This window comes from Simochromis diagramma, unplaced genomic scaffold (genome assembly GCF_900408965.1).
Source record: "Simochromis diagramma unplaced genomic scaffold, fSimDia1.1 OVJJ01000141.1, whole genome shotgun sequence".
NCBI classification, from domain to species: Eukaryota; Metazoa; Chordata; class Actinopteri; order Cichliformes; family Cichlidae; genus Simochromis; species Simochromis diagramma.
In genome coordinates, this window is record NW_024387350.1 from 1,019,853 (window position 1) to 1,038,747 (window position 18,895).

Below are 18,895 nucleotides of genomic sequence, written 5' to 3' on the forward strand. Positions count from 1 at the left end.
CTGCGGAGGGTCACCACTGCAAACATTACTAAGGCGCTAATCAAATTTTTCACCACCTTTGGTCTTCCAAAAACAGTGCAAACAGACCAGGGAACTAACTTCTTATCTCGAGCATTCAAACAGACTTTAGCTTCCCTGGGCGTCTCTCATTCTGTGTCTAGTGCTTATCACCCAGAGTCGCAGGGTGCACTTGAGCGTTGGCACCAAACACTTAAGGCCATGCTAAAAAAGTACTGCCAGGACACGGGCAGAAGTTGGGATGAGGGTGTCCCCTTTGTACTGTTCGCAACACGCAATGTTAAGCAGGAGTCCTTAGGGTTCAGCCCAGCTACACTGGTGTTTGGCCGCGAGGTGCAGGGCCCGCTAAAGGTGTTGAAAGAGAGGTTCCTTAGTGGGGGTGCTCCAAAAACTAACGTGGCAGATTTTGTGAAGACATGTAAGGATCGTTGGCAACGTGCTACCTCATTAGCTAAAGAGGCCCTGTGTACTGCCCAGGCGTGCATGAAGACGTGGCATGACAGAAAGGCTGTGAAAAGGCATTTTCAGGCTGGAGACAAGGTTTTAGTGTTGCTACCGGTGCCTGGTTTCTTCTCTTACGGCCCGTTTCGCGGGACCGTACGTCATAGTGAGGAAAGTGTCTGAGACAGATTATGTTCTCAGGACCCCAGAGCGCAGGAGGAAAACACGCCTGTGCCACATCAACATGTTAAAACCCTACCATGATAGGGAAACCCATGAGACTGTTGCCAGTGCGGCAACCTCCAGCTCTGTCTCCGCCACCGTGCTGAGTGTAGAGGCCAGTGCTGACGACGGTCTGCATATACTTTCTGAGGGACAACAGTGTGGACGGTTGGCGAATTCAGCTTACTTAGCCGAAGTAACGGCCCACCTGTCTCATCTGTCCCCTTCACAATGCGAAGATGTGCTTAATCTACTGCACTCCTACCCCTCTCTCTTTGGTGATGTGCCCTCACGTACTAATGTTTGTGAACATGATATCGATGTTGGTGACGCAACCCCAATCAAACAGCACGTGTACCGCTGCCCTATGGGAAAGCGCGAGGTGATGAGGAAGGAGGTCAGTTATCTAGTGGAGAATGGTTTGGCGAAACCGAGTCACAGCCCTTGGAGCTCTCCGTGTTTACTTACGCCCAAGTCTGATGGCACCCCACGTTTCTGCACCGACTACCGTAAGGTAAATGCAGTGACTGTCGCCGATTCATTTCCACTTCCTCGTATGGAGGACTGCATTGACAACATAGGTCCTGCCACATTTATTTCCAAACTGGACCTTCTTAAAGGATATTGGCAGGTGCCTTTGACCCCAAGAGCCTCTGACATTTCTGCATTTGTCACACCCGACCATTTCATGCAGTACACCGTGATGGCGTTTGGCATGAAAAACGCTCCGGCCACATTTCAGCGGTTGATGCAGCTGGTTGTAGGAGATGTGCCTCAATGTAATGTGTACTTGGATGATGTGGTGATATACACAGCCACGTGGGAAGAGCATGTGGCCATCCTACGATCGGTATTTCAGCGACTGGCTGACGCCTCGTTGACTCTAAATCTCGCTAAGTGCGAGTTCGCCAAAGCGACAGTCATGTACCTGGGGAAACAGGTGGGTTTCGGGCGGGTACGCCCAGTGGAGGCAAAAGTCGAGGCTATCCTCAGCTACCCGGCCCCAGCCACTAGGCGGGAGTTAAAACGGTTCCTGGGCATGACTGGATACTACCGCTGTTTTTGCAAGAACTTTGCGGTAGTTGTGGCCCCTTTGACAAGGCTATGTAGCCCCAAAGTCCCTTTTGAGTGGTCAGGGGAATGCCAGCACGCATTTGAGTCTGCAAAATCCCTCCTTTGCAGCGCCCCAGTTCTGGCTGCCCCTAACTTCTCTCAGCCTTTCAAGCTGGAAGTCGACGCCAGTGCCACCGGAGCTGGTGCGGTGCTGTTACAAGACGACGCAGAGGGTGTGTGTCACCCAGTCTGCTACTACTCTGTAAAGTACAAGCGCCATCAGCTAAACTATTCCACCATAGAGAAAGAGGCTCTAGCGATGCTGATGGCCTTGCAGCACTTCACTGTGTATGTGGGCTCTAGCTCCTTTCCGGTAACGGTGTATACAGATCACAACCCCCTCACTTTCCTCCAGCGCATGTACAACCACAACCAACGACTAATGCGCTGGGCTTTGCTGGTGCAGGATTATGATCTGGTTATCCAGCACAAGAAAGGGACTGAAAATCTGGTGGCTGATGCACTCTCACGCAGTGCATAGTGATGAGTTTCTTCTGTGTTTCGTATAGTGTGGATTTAGGGTGGGGGGAATGTTACATCCTGGGAGGCTGTGGGAGTGTGTGGGCGTGGTGTTGTCTTCTCCCTCTCCTCCTCCTTCGTTCTGGCCCCTCCCCTTGTCTCTCTCTGCCCCTGCCCTCTCCTTTAGGTCACACCTGCTGCTCATCTGCTCTCGTTAAAACCAATTACCCTCAGGGGTGATATAAGCTGGAGAAGAGCAGTGTGGAAGGGGAGGGAGAGGTTTCTGGTGGTTTTCCTCTGTGCTGGTCAGAGTGTGCTACTGACTTAGGTGTGGAACAGCCTGCTGCGTGTGACCAGCCTTCTGGTGTGTGGCTCTGGTGTGTGAGTAGTGCTTAACTGAGCAGTGATTGCCCATGAGTGACGGCGGCCTTCATTAGTTTGTGTGGCCTGCCTGGATATTGTTTGTTAGCAGCGTTGCTGTCTCTTTCTGTTGAAGCCTTATTGTTGCTTTCTTTGTTGAGTGGTCATTACCACTTTGGGTTGACCTCCCTGATTTCTTATTAAAGCAGCGGTGCTGTCTCCTTGTGTTGTTGCCATTTATAATTATTGAGGTGTTTTGTTATAATAAAGATCTATTTTATATTAAATACCTCTGCCTGGCGTTCTTTTCATTCCACCTGGATCTAACTGTTACTGTCCCCCCACCCTCATCGCCTAGCATTTAAGAGGGGACGTAACATTCTGCCTCCACGTTTCCTTCCTGTCTATGCAGTCTCATGAAGAAAAACATTTTAATGAATGAATACAAACCCCTGTTAAGAATTACGCCTGGGTGGAGGGGACTGATAGGACGAGGATATACAGAAAGATTTGCTAAAGCAGATAATGTAAGAAATGAGTGTGAAATAGTAAATCTGTGTGGACTAAAACCTGTTTTTATAAACTCCTTTAATCCAGCTTTTATTGATTATTTTTATTGGTTTCTCTAGAATAAGGAAACTGCACACATAAGGTAGTGCATGTCAGAGGGCAGCGTATATCATTTACACACATGTGCATGAGTCTGTTTCACAGCTGTTTTGTTATGATTTTGTTTCAGGTCCATAAAGAGCAGCTCACCATCAACAGAACGAGGAAAGTGACTGATGACAACAGCTTCTGTTGAGGAGACAATATGACAGGTTTTACATCACATTATAGCCAAAACGTCTAAAATATTTTTAAAATTGTTCTCTGTTGATATATTTTCTGTTTGATTTTAGTCTTTGATTTCCTCCCTGACACTGTGGTATCAGTTTGTTAGAAATAATAATATATGGCATACTCTACACTTAGTGCTCTTGTTTCGTATTTCATCTGGGAGCATTTATAGCTTTCATAGAAAATATATAAAATGTAGATTGCGTAACATTTGATGCAGCAAGAAAACATTTGAAACATGATGTTTAGCAGCTAATAATCTGGTTTTAAATTCACTTTTGCTGTGTTAAATGCAGGGTAACAGTGAGTATTATTGCTGTTTGTGATCTCCTACATTATATCAGACTTAATGATGCAACACATGCTGTATGGATTTGAATGTATCAGTGAAAGTATTTTTTATGTGTGTGTTTTTATTTCTAGCTATGAGCAGCATTTCTGTTGTATCCTACATCATGTTTGCAAAATAAAACTCAAAACCAAAGGTTTATATTAAGCTTTTATTTAAATTATGCACTATGAACACAGACAATTATAATTACATTGAAGCTTAATCAACACACTTATTGGTTCCTTGAAATGCTGCTAATGATATTTTGTGTTAAAGTGTAACAGGACAAGCAGCAAAAAGTCAGCTTTTTGTCCACATTTCTACTTCCGTCCTCCTCTTCTTCTTTCGTCTTCAACAACTGTGCTGTAAAAATGTCCAACTTTGGCACAATGATGAACGGATGCTGCTTTATTTACTTAATTATAGATTTTTTCTATTCATTGTAGCACTGTCAATAGATTAGGAACAGTGTTCATGACTTAAAAACAATAATAATTTCAAAATAAGGCACCACTGATTCATTGGGAATTTAGTCTAAGTCAAGAAGACGTTACTATCTGTCCCCATAAGTTATATATTTTGGGGGGTTGGGTAATATTGTATTCTATTTTATAATTCACACCAAGCCCCTGCATGTCCTCCTTGACTACGTCCAAAAAACCTTCTCTCTGGTCTTCATCTGTGCCAGCTCCGTCGTCAGCATCCTTTGTCCAAACTATCCCCCATCCCTCTTCTGCACATGTCCAAACCATCTCAGCCTCGCCTCTCTAACTTTGTCTCCAATCCACTCAACCCAGGCTGTCCCTCAGATCTGCTCACTCACTCCTTTCTGTCAGTGCCACCATCTCCAATCCTTACATCGCAGCAGGTCTCACTTCTGTCATGCTGCCCACTATTTCCGAGATTGTTAAAAATATTTATTTTCATTTGCTTTGTGAGTTTGTCTTTAATTGGACTTATTTAATAGTTGAAAAATGTCGTGTGAGTCTCAGTTTTATTTAGTTTTATTTTGAGATACTCTGATTACTCTTTTTTGTTGATAATCTGCTCTAGGCAAGGCAAGTTTATTTGTATAGCACAATTCAACAACAAGGTGATTCAAAGTGCTTTACAGAGACATTAGAAACAAGAACAAATTAAAAGCATGATTTAAAATTGATTAAAACAAGCAAACAAACAAACTAATTAACAAACAAACAAAACAGTATATAAAATCAAAACAGATAAAATCAGAACAATAGATAAAATCAGTAGTTAAATGTTAGTTTTGAAATTTAAGCTTAAAAGTGTGGATTTGGTGCTTTATTCAAATGCAGCTGAGAACAGGTGAGTCTTCAACCTGGATTTAAATAAACTGAGTGTTTCAGCTGATCTGAGGCTTTCTGGGAGTTTGTTCCAGATATAAGGAGCATAAAAGCTGAATGCAGCTTCTCCGTGTCTGGTTCTGACTCTGGGAACTGATAAAAGACCAGATCCAGATGACCTGAGGGATCTGGAAGGTTCATACTGGGTCAGGAGGTCACTGATGTATTTTGGTCCTAAACCATTCAGAGCTTTATAGACCAGCATCAGAACTTTAAAGTCTATCCTCTGACGGACAGGCAGCCAGTGTAAAGACCTCAGAGCTGGACTGATGTGGTCCACTTTTTTGGTCTTAGTGAGGAATTTAATTTGAACTTCAGTGTTTTGGTCACGCCTCTACAATCTTCCCTTTGACAGTTTTACTGTTTGATTGCATGAACAGAAGAACAATGTGCACACAAAAAGTGAAAATGGTACAACACCGCTTACAACGTATTTTCTCATTTTCTAGATATTTTAGGGCGAGTCAGTCCCTGAGCATGAATCAAGGCTCTGCTCTCACCCAGAATAAAACTAAAGTTTATTCCTCTCAGCTTCATGGTCACCAACACTTCCACATTTACATGTATCTAAAATCTCAGACGGATGAAACTAATGCTCAAGTGTAAATCTTCACATCTGTGATGAACATGATTAAACTTTAAACATGAATGTTGTCGATATGATTGTTCATGAGCTTCCATTTTTTATTAATTTTGGCTCTCCAAAACGTGAAATGGGCACGCATGGTGCTTCACTGAATTCAAACATTACAGCAGCAGCAGGGGGAGATAATATATTTAAAGAAAAGACACCACTAGTGAGCAAGCAACTGTAGACCAGTATTGAAGTACATTCCAGTTTCCTTAATCACCACAAATATTTTATGTATGTTTCTTATATTTATATATGTGTTAAATGGGTTAATAATGTCTATTTAAGGGCTTTCTGTGATTATTATTATGTTGCCTTGACATAAAAACCTCCCTCTGCTGTTATTGCAGTTTACTACAACTTACTGCAACATCTGGGTGGACCAGTGTGTCTAGTATACATTATGGTGTAATATCAGGTTGAACCAGGGGAGGCCCATAGAGGCTGCCACAACCATAAAAATACACCACTGGTCAATGTTTTTGAACACCCCAATTTTTCCAGTTGGACTTAAAAATATATCGTGGAATCAATTTATAGACCAACATGTCTTCTAAACTTTAGATTCATCAAAGTAAACACCTCTGGCAGATATGACAGCTGAACACGCTTGTGGCATTTTTTCTACAAGAGAAATCAAATATTCTTCAGAAAGTTCTTCTCATATCTGTTACAGATGTTCCCATAAATGTGTGTCACTTGTAGGTTGCTTTGCTTTCACTCTTCTGTCCAGTTCATCCCAAACCAGCTTGATGGGGTTAAAGTTTGGATACTGTGCTGGACACTCCATGTTTTCAAGCTTACCATCTTCTTTTTTCCTGGGGTAGTTCTGGCATAGCTTGGACTGTCGTTCAGCTTTTATGAACCCTGACCAACTAGGTACCTACCAGAGGGAATTGCATGGTGGTGCAGAATGCTGTGGCAGCTGTTTTGGTTCAGGGTGCCTCTCATTCTGCACAAGTCACCGACCCTGGGTCCAGCACACAGCCGGAGACCATCACGCTTCTTCCTCCATGTTTGACACTTGATGCCACACACTGTGGCTGTTCTGTGTTGCAGTTCTGTAACTATGCAAACTGGGTTTGAGCACTTTAAACAGGCCAGAGTGTCTGGATTTTCAGCAGGCTCCACCACTGTTTCTGCTTAAGGCTCAGCACCCCTCCTGACCCAGCACAGATTTAAATCATACAGAGTGGAGGCTGATTGGCCCAAAGAAGGAGGGCAAGAAGATGATTGGACTAGAGTAATGATGTAAGTATAGAGACTGACAGTGATAGTGATGCAGAGAACAGAAAAGCAGACTAACAGCCAGGAAAGCAGATGACTGATTACAGATCTTCCTTACACATAGGCAGCTCAACTTACACATAAGCTTCATTTACAATTATCGTATTGCAGCTTAACCAAAGAGTCACTGATTTAATGATATTTTTCTTTAAATCTGCTAAGTTAATAGGTGTAAGTGGAGGCCAAGCAACGTAACCGGGTTCTTCTTCCTCTTCTTCTATCAGGCCCACGAAGTGTGCTGTACAATGGTTTGAACGATGGCACACTGATGTTGGGACTAACGTTGAGGTTTAGCACAACACACTTACACCTCACCAGGAAACCTAACAAGAAGCAAAAATGTATTTAGAGCATTCATACAACATCTGTGTTTCCAGCTGTGCTCTGCTATCCAACAATCAGACTGACAGTGTTTGTCTGTAGTCAGCCTAAAGAATTGTAATGTCTGGATTTACTAATTCTCAAACAGTTTATGGAAAACTCCTACAGTATTTTCAGGAAATGGATTTTGGATTTGAGTTAAAGTGTCTCTTCAGTTTCATCTCAGTGAGTTTCAGTCTGTGCTTGTAACTGAACGATTATCTGCTGCAGTCTGAACGACCTGCCATTTTAAAGTCAGTCAAAGTTTGTTCGATCTCAAAAACATTTCCCATGAGCCTCAGGAAGTAGCTCACTGTGTGGTTACTGAGTGACAAAGTTAACAGCTTTCATCTCTTTGAATACAACAGTTACAGCTACTTTTAAGGAAACAGACAAGAGAAGGGAGGGAGGAGGACTTCATCTCACTTCCTGAATTTGAGTGAACATTTGACCAGAACTGAACTTCATGTTCAAAGACTCTGCAGTGATGACTTTACATTAGTGAAGTTTGTCAGTTAAAATGATAAACAAAGTATTTTTAGTGAAAGATTTCACTGTGGTGGGAAAAAGTGCTTTCTCCTGCTGTGACCATTTGCTCTGAGTAAGTATTGCGTCTCTGGGCTGATCATCTATCAATCTGTTTTTAACTGTTTACAAAGCTTCATGGAAACATGTTTGTTGTATTTTGAAGCAATGTAGTGACTTTGTGCAGCAGCCTTTAGAATATAATCAGTGATTCGTGGCTCCTTGAAAATTATCAGCAGCTGATTAATATTTCTATGGCAGGAGGAAAATACTAAATGTCTCTTCTTGTGCTTGCTAATGGTTTTAATCACTTTTCTACAGCAGTTTGAACCCATCAGAATGATGCGTTTGTGTGCTGGAGCATCTGTGAGAGTAACTATTATTGGTGTCAAAGCTCCCAGCAAACACAACAAGCAGACGAGGAGCAGACAAAGGAAACAAAATGTCCATCGCTGTTTCTGTAAGAAGCCAGTCGAGCTCCAAGACTTTAATTTTAAAACTTCCTATGCAGTTATTCCAGGATTTGAAATGTTTCCAGGATTTGAAATATTTTGATGGTCTTGATGTTTAATACATCAAAACTCTTAACTATACTTAACAAAGAATAAACAGTTGATAGAGGCCACTTTCACCATCCAGGGTAAAGTTACTTATAACTTTATGACTGCATTTTATTAATTTATTAATTTAAAGAGTAAAAATAAACTAAAAGAAAATTAAATATTTTAAAAGTGTCCACAAACTTGCCTCTGCCTGTTCTCCGTGTCACGGTTCAAATGAATTATTAGTTTCAGGAGTGGAACAGTTTTGAGAATTAGATTTATTTAATACTGTGTCTGAATGTGATTTATGACAAAGAGTGTTTAACATGTGCATATATGTGATCAGTGTGTGTGTGAGACCTGCAGGTGAAGGTGCAGACAGCTGTGTTCTTGTTGTGTTTCTGGATGTAAAACAAAAGTACTTCACATTTAAAGCTTCACTTGGACTTGTGATCTGTTCATGTTGTCTATTCATTATTCAGCTCACATGTGTATGATACAACTACAACTAAGTAAATTATTACTTAGTTTCATAAAAATCTCACTAATTTGTTTCTGCAGCACCAAACATGTCAAAGCATGCTGTAGACAGAGCTTGTTAAGGTGTGATAAAAGGAAGGAAGCAGAGAAAGAAGAAGTTTTAAAGTCTTTGTTTTCTTCACAGTTCTCGGCGTCTCGTGTGCTTCTTCTTCTTTCTCTTCACACAAAGTCGTAGAAGTTTTCAGACGTGTCACAGCTGGATGTGAGGATGGGACCCACTTTCCTCTGTGAGCTGGGCCTATTCTGTCAGTGCATCACTTCTTCCTTTGATTCATTGACTGATGAACATGTTTTAGTAAAATGACAGAGTTTCAGTCATTTGCAGCATTTCAGTTCATGTTTTGTTCTCAACATGGTTGTTTGTAGACTGGATTAGATTAGATTAGATTAGCAGCCTCTGGTAACACCAGGTGTGTTTGATTGATGCCATGTTTGAGTGAGTCTTCAGTTTGATGATGTGTGAAGTTTCTTCCTTTATTGCAGTTCTCTGTACGCTCCTCTGCAGCGGACACGCTCAAGGTGACTGAACAGTTTGCACTTTTATTTATTTAGTAAATATTCATCTTAATGCATCAATCTTAAACACTTTCCATTTCTGTTTTTATTTCTCAATATATTTATAAGTTTATGAACATGTCAGAACAGATTTTGATTTGTAAAGTACATAAAAGTGTTTTAGGTCAATGATGTTGTGTTTGTGTTGGATTCTAGATGCTGTGCTAACTGTTGAACCCAGCTCGACCATGTTCATCGGAGAGACTGTTAGCTTCAAATGTGACATGAAGGAAGGAAAACACACTGACTGGGAATACAAACTCATGAAGGATGGTCAAGAGATGTTCAGCTCCAACACAAACAAAGACCTCAGATTAAAAGTTGAATCTACAGCTCAGAGTGGTAAATACAGCTGCTCTGCTCACAGGACGACATCACAGAAAACAAAGAACAGTAACATCGTCTCTGTAACTGTGACGGGTAAGTCGTCAGTGACATGTGCACTAAATAATGTTGTCATGGAAACTTGTTTCTGTTGCTGTAAAGCATAAACTTTAACCAGGAAACTGATTTTACCTGTTACATCACTCACAGTACACACAGTGATAAAATACTCACAGACTCTAAACTTGAAAACAAAGAAAAAGAAGAAACATGAAAAGTTTAAGGTCACTGATGTTTCTGTTATTTAAACCAAAAACCACACAGAGCTGTGAAACCATCATTGTGTGTCCTTCAGCAGTGACCTGTGTTAGTTTACATTAGTGTGACTCTTTCAGGTCAGACAAACATTTATACTGTGATTATTTAGAGATTTAAACCAGAGTTACAGAAACAATATCCACATGTTGAGAAAGACACGAGAAGAAAATCAAAGAACACAGAGAGAAAATAAATAGAAAAATATGATAAAGAGTAATGTGGGTGGAAAGTTTCACCACATTAAACCAAATCTTTAAATTTCCCTTTTCTATATTTGTATGAGTTCATAATGAATAATGCATTTTCCCCTTTCCCCCTAACAGCAGATAAACCCAGGGCCACACTGACTCCAGGATCAACTATCATACCAGTAGGGGGCAGTGTGACACTGAACTGCTCTGTGGGGAGCTCTGCTGGCTGGAAATATGAGTGGTTCAGACGTGACCCAAACACTGAAGTTCAAATCAGAACAGATGATCAACAAAACGGAGTAATCAGAGTATCTCAAGGAGGAATCTACCACTGCAGAGGAAGAAGAGGAAACCCAGTTTACTACACTGATACAAGTGATGATGTCACCATTGAGATAACCTGTGAGTTCAGTCATTTAGTTTGAAATTCACATTCAGACACACAGTGTTAAGTTTTCTCTGCTGAGCTGATGTTTCTGTTTGTATCTTAACTGTTAATAAACAGTTTCCAATAAGGTTGTTGTTAAAGGACGACCCAGCTGGCCTCAGATATTCAGCGGTGAGACGATCAGTCTGACATGTGAGGTGCAGGAAGGAGGTGAAACCACTGAGTGGGAGTATAGATGGAGAGGACCCAAGCAGACCACACAGTGGACTCACAATAATTACTGGATATTCAGAGTTTCTGAGTCCAGCAGTGGAGACTACACGTGTAAGAGTCGACGCAGAGATGACTCATATTCTTCAACAGAGTGGAGTGAAGCCTTCAACTTGTCAGTATCAAGTAAGTGATGTTTGTTGTTGAGCTTCATTTTACAAACATAACAAGGATCAGCACAGGATGAGATCAACCTGATTGTAGCCTCATTATAGACAGTTTTAAATCCATTGGACGTATGGGACTAAAGAAAAACATCCAAATATTGTTATTACCATGTCATCACTACCACCCTCACCAACCCCAGTCATCATACTCAGAGTGATCCTTTTCAAGCACTAATAGGTCCTGAGGGGGGCGCCAGTTTATTATGGACAAACAGACATTTGGTCTGATTCCTGATAATTACTCTAAAGAGAAGCTGAGGTCATTTCATTGTAAAGTTTGTGTGTGTAAGAAAGAGCAGTGAGGCTTGTAGGAAGTTAAACAGAGATGAGTAGGTGGAGAAAAGGTTTGTTGTAATATTTCAGATGGAGATGTTGTCATGGTGACTGATGGAGCTACAAGCAGAAATCTAATGTTTTCATTGTTGAGCTGGTTTATTGTAGCAGCCTAGAAACAGAGATGGTGACTCTGTGACGTCTGTGCAGCTGAAGTGGTGTAGAGAGCCCAGTGATGTGAACATAGTTTCTGCTGTATGCTGTGAATGTGAACACATCTCTAATGTGGAAACAACATTTTACGACTGCGACAGACATTTTTTCCTCCACAGGGGACCGAACTGTTTGAAGGGATTTTCTTCATGGATTACATGTTTTTATACATTTTATCTCAGGAATGATGGATGAGTTTGTTTTATTTAAGCAGTGATGTGTGAAATGTTCGATTTCTTCTGATGATGTTGAAAGAAGATTAACTAATACCAAATAAAAGCAATATATTAAAGTTTGAAGGTATGAATTAAAGAAATGAAAAGTTAGAAGTCTCATAATTAAACTGCTGCAGTAGAGATTTGTCTGTGCAGCTATGATGATCTGCTTCTGTGTGGTCTGACATCTGAGTCTTACATTAGTGAGAATCTTCTGATGAATCAAACAGGAAGGCTTGATGCAGAAAAAAGAAAGCAGTAGTTTATAAATGGAAATGCATTACAGAGCTGTGTGAGAGGAGAAAGTGGATGAGACCAGTATTAACACTGCTGGGATGCTTTAACGATTAATTTGTGATGCCTGTTCAAACTCATCCAATTGATGAAATAGAGAGTATTTTTTTTTTCAAATGATGTTGTTAATAAATTAAAAAAAAAAAAAAATTTCTCACACGAAAATGAAATGGTCTTTTATCCATTTTTTTTTCTTTTCTTCCTCTTTTTCCCTAACAGCAGGTAAACCCAGGGCCACACTGACTCCAGGATCAACTATCATACCAGTAGGGGGCAACGTGACACTGACCTGCTCTGTGGGGAGCTCTGCTGACTGGAAATATGAGTGGTTCAGACGTGACCAAATCACTGAAGTTCAAATGAGAACAGATGATCAACAAAACAGAGTAATCAGAGTATCTCAAGGAGGAATCTACCACTGCAGAGGAAGAAGAGGAAACCCAGTTTACTACACTGATAAAAGTGATGATGTCACCATTGAGATAACCTGTGAGTTCAGTCATTTTAGTTTTGTTTGTCGTGTTTGTTGTTGAGCTTCATTTTACAAACGTAGCAATGGTCAGCACAGGAACAATTCAATGGTCTACAAAGTATGTTACATTTTTTTGTGAGACCCAGAGCTGCACCTGAGGTAGCCTTGTAGTTTGTCAGACACTTTGCGTAATGAATAGTTCAAAGGTCATTGTTGAGCTCTAGTCCCATCACCCCAGTAAGATGATGAAATACACAAACATCACATGTGTCTATAAAAAATACTTTGAAAACTTTTAAATGTACAAAACAAATAATGACAAAACTACATCATCCCTATTTAAAAGTCTCATGGAAATTTTCTTCCAGCTGATAACATAAATAAAACACACACATACTTGATCTCAGTCACCATGGTCGTGCTGCCCCTCAGCTTCCTGGTACATGCAAGTAAGCTTGAACATAAGTGATTTCCTTCCTTTTTAGAAAACCTGACCTCTAACTTTGACCTCGAGGTCACTGAGATTTGAACTTATCTGAGATTATTAGTAGATGTTCCTGAGTTATCGTAATCATGAACACAAGTGTCCAAGCCGCCTGCCCCACCATTGATCTGGGGACCCCAACTAATACCCCGTAAAGTGATGATGATGAAAAAAGTGCTTTACTGTGAATATTGAGGGCTGTTGCCAGTTTGCAAGTATTCAGTATGATGTTTATGTAATATTCAGAATATCTGCTCCTTATCAGCTGCAACACTACCGCAGATTTCACAGTGGCTGCATCACCATCGTTCTTGTGAACACTGACACTTTTTAATTTTAGCGTGTTCAGTGCCGTCTTTACTGAAAGTGTAAAAACACTGAGACAAAACGCTGCTTTAGTTTAGAGAAGCTCTATAAAGAGGAAGCTCGCGACCCATTTTTCCACAAATGTTTGTAAAGGCTTGATTTTATACATCTGTGACAATGGGACACACCTCAGAGATTAAGAAGGGTACTAGACATTTTATTAGGTACACCTTGCTGGTACTGGGTGGACCCCCATTAGCTTTCAGCACTGCCTCGATTTGCCTCTGTATAGTGGAAGTAATTGTATATTACACTGCACCAGCTGACATCTGTCCTGGAGATCATGTTGGTTCCAAGTTACACAGAGAAAATTTTCTTTCGCTTGTGCTTTTTTGTACATATTACAAAATCATGTAAAATAACATGAGAATGGAGGAGATGTGATCAGGAGTTCTGGTATTGGAAATAGTGCCAGCTCTTGTGTGTGTTTCATGTGAAGCCTGTTGTACATTTAAATCTGTTTACATACATGTAATTAAATCTTCTCATTTATTCAGCAGTGCCCAGGACTGGAAACTCTTCATTTCCTGCTCTGTTGATCGTTGGACTCGTCTGTGGACTTTTACTGATTCTTCTTCTGCTGTGTTGTTGCTTCAAACAGTCAAAGGGTGAAACCATTTCTCTCTGATATTACACTGAGCATAATCTAATTGTTCAGAACTACAGACGTACCCTGAACGCTGCATGTAACGGTACAGCACCCGAACAGTTTGCAATAAAAACATCTGATTGTGTTTTTCTGTTTTGTTTTTCAGATTCATGCTTTGCCAGGTTTGTTTACATTTTCTCTCTCATTATTTATCAAACCAGAATTTCATCCTGTGTTTCTTATTAAATCCACTGTTTTACTACATTTTATGTTCCAGCACAAATCAAACCATAAACCAAACGATCAACCAGGATGAAGCTGGAGACAGCCAACATGCTTCTCCTCACCGAGGTCAGCGTTAACCGTGACGAGTTCTGCTTTAGACGTTTCTGTTTGTAAGGTGATCAGATCCATGTATATGAGTTTTAATTGTTTTATAGGTGATGCTTGTCTCTATGAATCAGTCAAAGACCACGATGACACAAAAAATGGTAAAGTATAAACAGCGGTTTATAAGTATGCAGACTCTTTGATTATTCTCATTTATGTGTAAATGTTTGAACTCTATTTTAGTTGAATCTGGGGATGTCACATATTCTTTGATTGAGTTTAAAAACATCACTCAGAAAGGTGAGTATTTATTCTGCTACCAATACAAAATACACTAGTTTACATGCTTTTATTGGACAGTAGTATCCAAATGAAGGAAAAACTAGATTTTCATTCATGTTTTATTGCTCCAAGAAGAAAAAGCAAGAAACCAGCTGATCGCTGTAATGTGCTCTGTTCAACAAATAAACTAATAAATAGAGGAGAAAGTGGAAAAAGGTGGAACACATTTAAAAAGTTAAAATTCAGGGACTTCAATCAGTGTAGTTAGGAAGCATAAAACATTGTGAGTCCATTTCACAAAGATCAGCCATCAGGAAAAAAAAAGTAGTAGTTGTGAGTACCCTCTTTGGTTTGTGACATTGTTCATTTGCCAAAAAAGTGAAAATGACTCCTTACACGCTCATTTGCCCTGGATTCTACTCTCAAACTCGATTATTATATTGGAGGTAATTGCAACAGAACCTTTTAGCATTTATGATTCTAATTAAAGTAGCTGCTTTGGTGCAAACCGCTGGTATTGTGAGACGTTACCATCAGGCTGCACAGGCAGACCAGGACGGCCCATTCTCATGTGCATGCTTTTGATCAAACTGTTAGAAATAGACTCTGCTAACACAGCATGAGGCCTCATGTCCTTTACTAGGACTTGTACTCACAGCACAGCAATGTGCAGCTCGACTGAACAACAGCATCAAGAAAAGTCAGTCAGGGGGATAAAGAGAGAGCAATGACCTGTGAACACCACCTCGAAAATATTCTCTTTTTGGGGTTTTTGTTGTTGTTTCCTCTTCAGTGCACCTCTTGTCATTCTGAGTTGCATCAAAGCTGCTGAAATGGAGTCAGGTATCCCTGAAGTTTGAATGAAAATGTTTCATACTGTGATAGTCGAATGTTCCCTTAATTTAATTTGAATAATGAATCTTTTACAATAAAACAATAAACCAAAGAACAATTAATAATCAGTCCAATTCCTTCAGTATTTAAAACCTTTGCTGATATGTTTTTTCTTTTCAGAGATTCCACTTTCCTTTTTCTAGAGTGTAATTTAATGTAACTACTTTTTTTCCATAAAGGTTTTTATGTTCTTATAGGTGCTGGAGGTTATAAACCTTAACCTATAATCACGGGATTCATTTTAATCCTGTTCTCAACAGAGACAATACATTCAGTTTAGTCCAATCATGTCAAAGATCTGTATTTTAACTGAGATTAGCCACCATCATTCTTCTTGTGTTTCATGTGATTCTAATATCAGGGGTCATCTATCACTGAGGAGACCCTTCTGAATGCTCACTGGCTGTTTTTGATGTAGGCACAATGTGAAAGAAGCTTTTTTAAATAATGACAACAACGGGCTGTCAAAAAAAATCATTTTCAATAGATGAGAACCTCCCTCAGTCAGTTCATGTGATGAGTTAGGTCTTTAATGACAAAATGATTTCAGTATAAAGAAAATCAAAGTTACTCCAAAGTTAGTTTATCGTCTGTCTGTCCTCCTTTAGATGAGAGCCCGTTGTATGCAGAGGTCTCCCACAAGAGAGCTAAAGCCAAGAGAAACAAGGGCAAGTAAAGTAGTAAAGCACACATTTCTTTTTGCTGTCTGTTTTACACTTTTTACCCCTCAGTCTAAAAGGCTAATTTGAGGTATTGTCATCCTGCTGGTTGTGTGGACTTAGAATTAAGATGTTACTGACAATCATCTTTGACTAATAATGTCTTTATTTGCAGAAAAATCAGCCTCTGCAGCAGCTGAAGAAGTCATTTATTCTGAAGTCAAGTCACAACCAGCTCTTGGTAATTGCACAGAAATAACAGACTCATTATCGCTATAATGATGAACTCAAACGAGATAATATCTAATGCTGAGAAATGTTAGTCAGTGTAGAGAACATCCTTCAGTCATGTCATGTAGTTTAGGTGTTGAATGACAGAATGATATAAATATAAAGGAAATTAAAGACAGTCAACCTTTTCTGATCAGCGTCTGTCCTCTTTAGATTACAGCCTGTTGTATGCAGAGGTCTCCCACAACAGAGCTAAAGTCAAGATACATAAAGGTAAGTAAAGTAATCTAAAAAATTGCAAATTTTTCATTTTTCTGTCTGCTTTATACTTTTATACACACCAAGAAAAAGTGTATAAATAGTAGAGCCTTTGAATTAAGATGTTACTGGCAGTCATCTCATCAAAAAATCTCTTTATTTGCAGGAAAATCAGCCCCTGCAGCAGCTGATGAAGCAGTTTATTCTGAAGTCAAATCAAAACCAGCTCTTAGTAATACAGAAATAAAATAGCTTACATACTGTGATTTGTTGTTGTAATGATTAACTCGATAAACTGAGTCCCAAATCACCTTTAAACACTGAATAATTCTGCATCGATTCTTCATGATCATGTGTCTGCAAAACCAACTAAATGTTGCAAAAGCAAAATTTAATTCATTTGAATTTAACAGCAGATTTCAACTTTTTTATGAAAAGTTTTCTTTTGTTGAAAAATAGGCAGCAGCAGCAAGTGATAGTGTGGTGTTAGGATCAGGATCTTTCCACTTTCACACAAGCATTTATTGAACTGCATATTGTAAACATACACGGCAGACCCAGTGCATTTTGATCACTTGTATTAATACTTTGACGGTTGCTGGACACACACACTGCAGCTCAACACAACAACCACAACAACATCGTTAACCAAAACTCTGAACTTTTAAGCCGGCGAGGCGTGATTGCAAACGCCGCGCAGGTGTGTACATCGCACCTGCAGCAGCATCGTAAACCACGCCCCCAACACATGTATTGTTTTTACATCTATATTTACAAATCTTTCCTTTGGTTTTTGCAAATCAGCATCTTTGTTCCTCTTGTTTTTTTTAAATGGGTTTGTACATTAATAACATTTTATATTTGTTTATTTCATATTTGGTAAAGCTGCCGTCAAATTTTTTATTCTGTTATCTCATTTTGTGTGTCGTTTAAACAATGTAACCTTTATTATATAAATGTTATACAGTATATGCTTCAGTCTTGTGTGTTGTGTTTGTTGATAAATTACATAAACATAAATGCTGAGAGGAGTCCTTCAAGTGTTTATATAACACTGACCTGCTGGAACTTTGTACAGAGGCAGGAAAACTTTGAACATGTATGACACCTTTTATACCACACAAATGGACAAACTTTGTTGAGGGAGAGGAGGAGGGGCGATAGTTTTCAACACAGAATACAGTGTTGAAAATTTCTGTTAGTATTTTAAATCTAATATTTCATGTCAGAGTTTTTGTGACTTAATGGGTGCAGTTTCATCTTAAGTCTTAAGACTTGCCTAGTAAAGTCAAAAACAGACGACAATGAAAACATGAAAGAGATCTCTCTCCTTTTAATTTAACTCACCTTGGATCCCATTGGAAACTGTAGCATCTCAAATTCACATGTGTTTCCATGTCCTGTTAATGGTGGGAGGACCTTGTCAAGCTGTGTAACCAGCAGCTTTTTTGTTGGCTTTTGCATTGTACTGACATGAGCCTGGATCAGGAGCGTTCAACAATGCTGTCAACTAATCATGGCAGCACAGGAACAAGCTCTGAGCACAAAATCCATAGAGGCTGGGGTCTATCACACCAGGCAAGACCCCAGGTGCAGGCTGTGTAAAGATGCCCCTGAGATAATCCAGCACATAACAGCAGGGTGCAAGATGCTAGCAGGCAAGGCATACATGGAACGCCATAACCAAGAGGCCGGCATAATATACAGGAGTACCTGTGTCTGGAAGTGCCTGGAAGTCCAGAGTTCAAAATGGGAGACTCCCCCAAGGGTGATGGAGAATGACCAAGCTAAGATCCTGTGGGACTTCTGTAGTGACGGCCGTAGTGATCAATGTAGCGATTCCCAGTGACAGCAACATCAGGAAGGAGGAACACGAGAAGCTGGAGAAGTGCAAAGGGCTCAGAGGAGAGCTCGAGAGGATGTGGAGGGTGAAGGTGACAGTGGTCCCAGTGGTAATTGGAGCACTAGGTGCAGTGACTCCCAGCAGATCCCGGGAACAACATCGGAGATCTCTGTCCAGAAGAGCGCAGTCCTGGGAACAGCTAAGATACTGCGCAGGACCCTCAAGCTCCCAGGCCTCTGGTAGAGG

At 40.2% G+C, this 18,895-nt stretch overlaps 1 protein-coding gene across 1 annotated transcript in view; it reads left to right on the top strand.

Annotated features, from left to right (window-relative positions):
• Positions 1–17,735, top strand: part of LOC120718382 (basement membrane-specific heparan sulfate proteoglycan core protein-like) — a 72,147-nt gene extending 54,412 nt beyond the window's left edge. Inside the window, exons 11-22 of the mRNA XM_040006914.1 lie at positions 10,554–10,823; positions 10,927–11,205; positions 12,461–12,730; positions 14,061–14,171; positions 14,319–14,334; positions 14,430–14,503; positions 14,593–14,643; positions 14,726–14,782; positions 16,267–16,326; positions 16,493–16,558; positions 16,762–16,821; positions 16,973–17,735. Coding sequence (XP_039862848.1) covers positions 10,554–10,823; positions 10,927–11,205; positions 12,461–12,730; positions 14,061–14,171; positions 14,319–14,334; positions 14,430–14,503; positions 14,593–14,643; positions 14,726–14,782; positions 16,267–16,326; positions 16,493–16,558; positions 16,762–16,821; positions 16,973–17,058 — 1,400 coding nt within the window. The 3' untranslated portion in view covers positions 17,059–17,735. The remainder of the gene's footprint in view (positions 1–10,553; positions 10,824–10,926; positions 11,206–12,460; positions 12,731–14,060; positions 14,172–14,318; positions 14,335–14,429; positions 14,504–14,592; positions 14,644–14,725; positions 14,783–16,266; positions 16,327–16,492; positions 16,559–16,761; positions 16,822–16,972) is intronic.
• Positions 17,736–18,895: the final 1,160 nt, after the last annotated feature.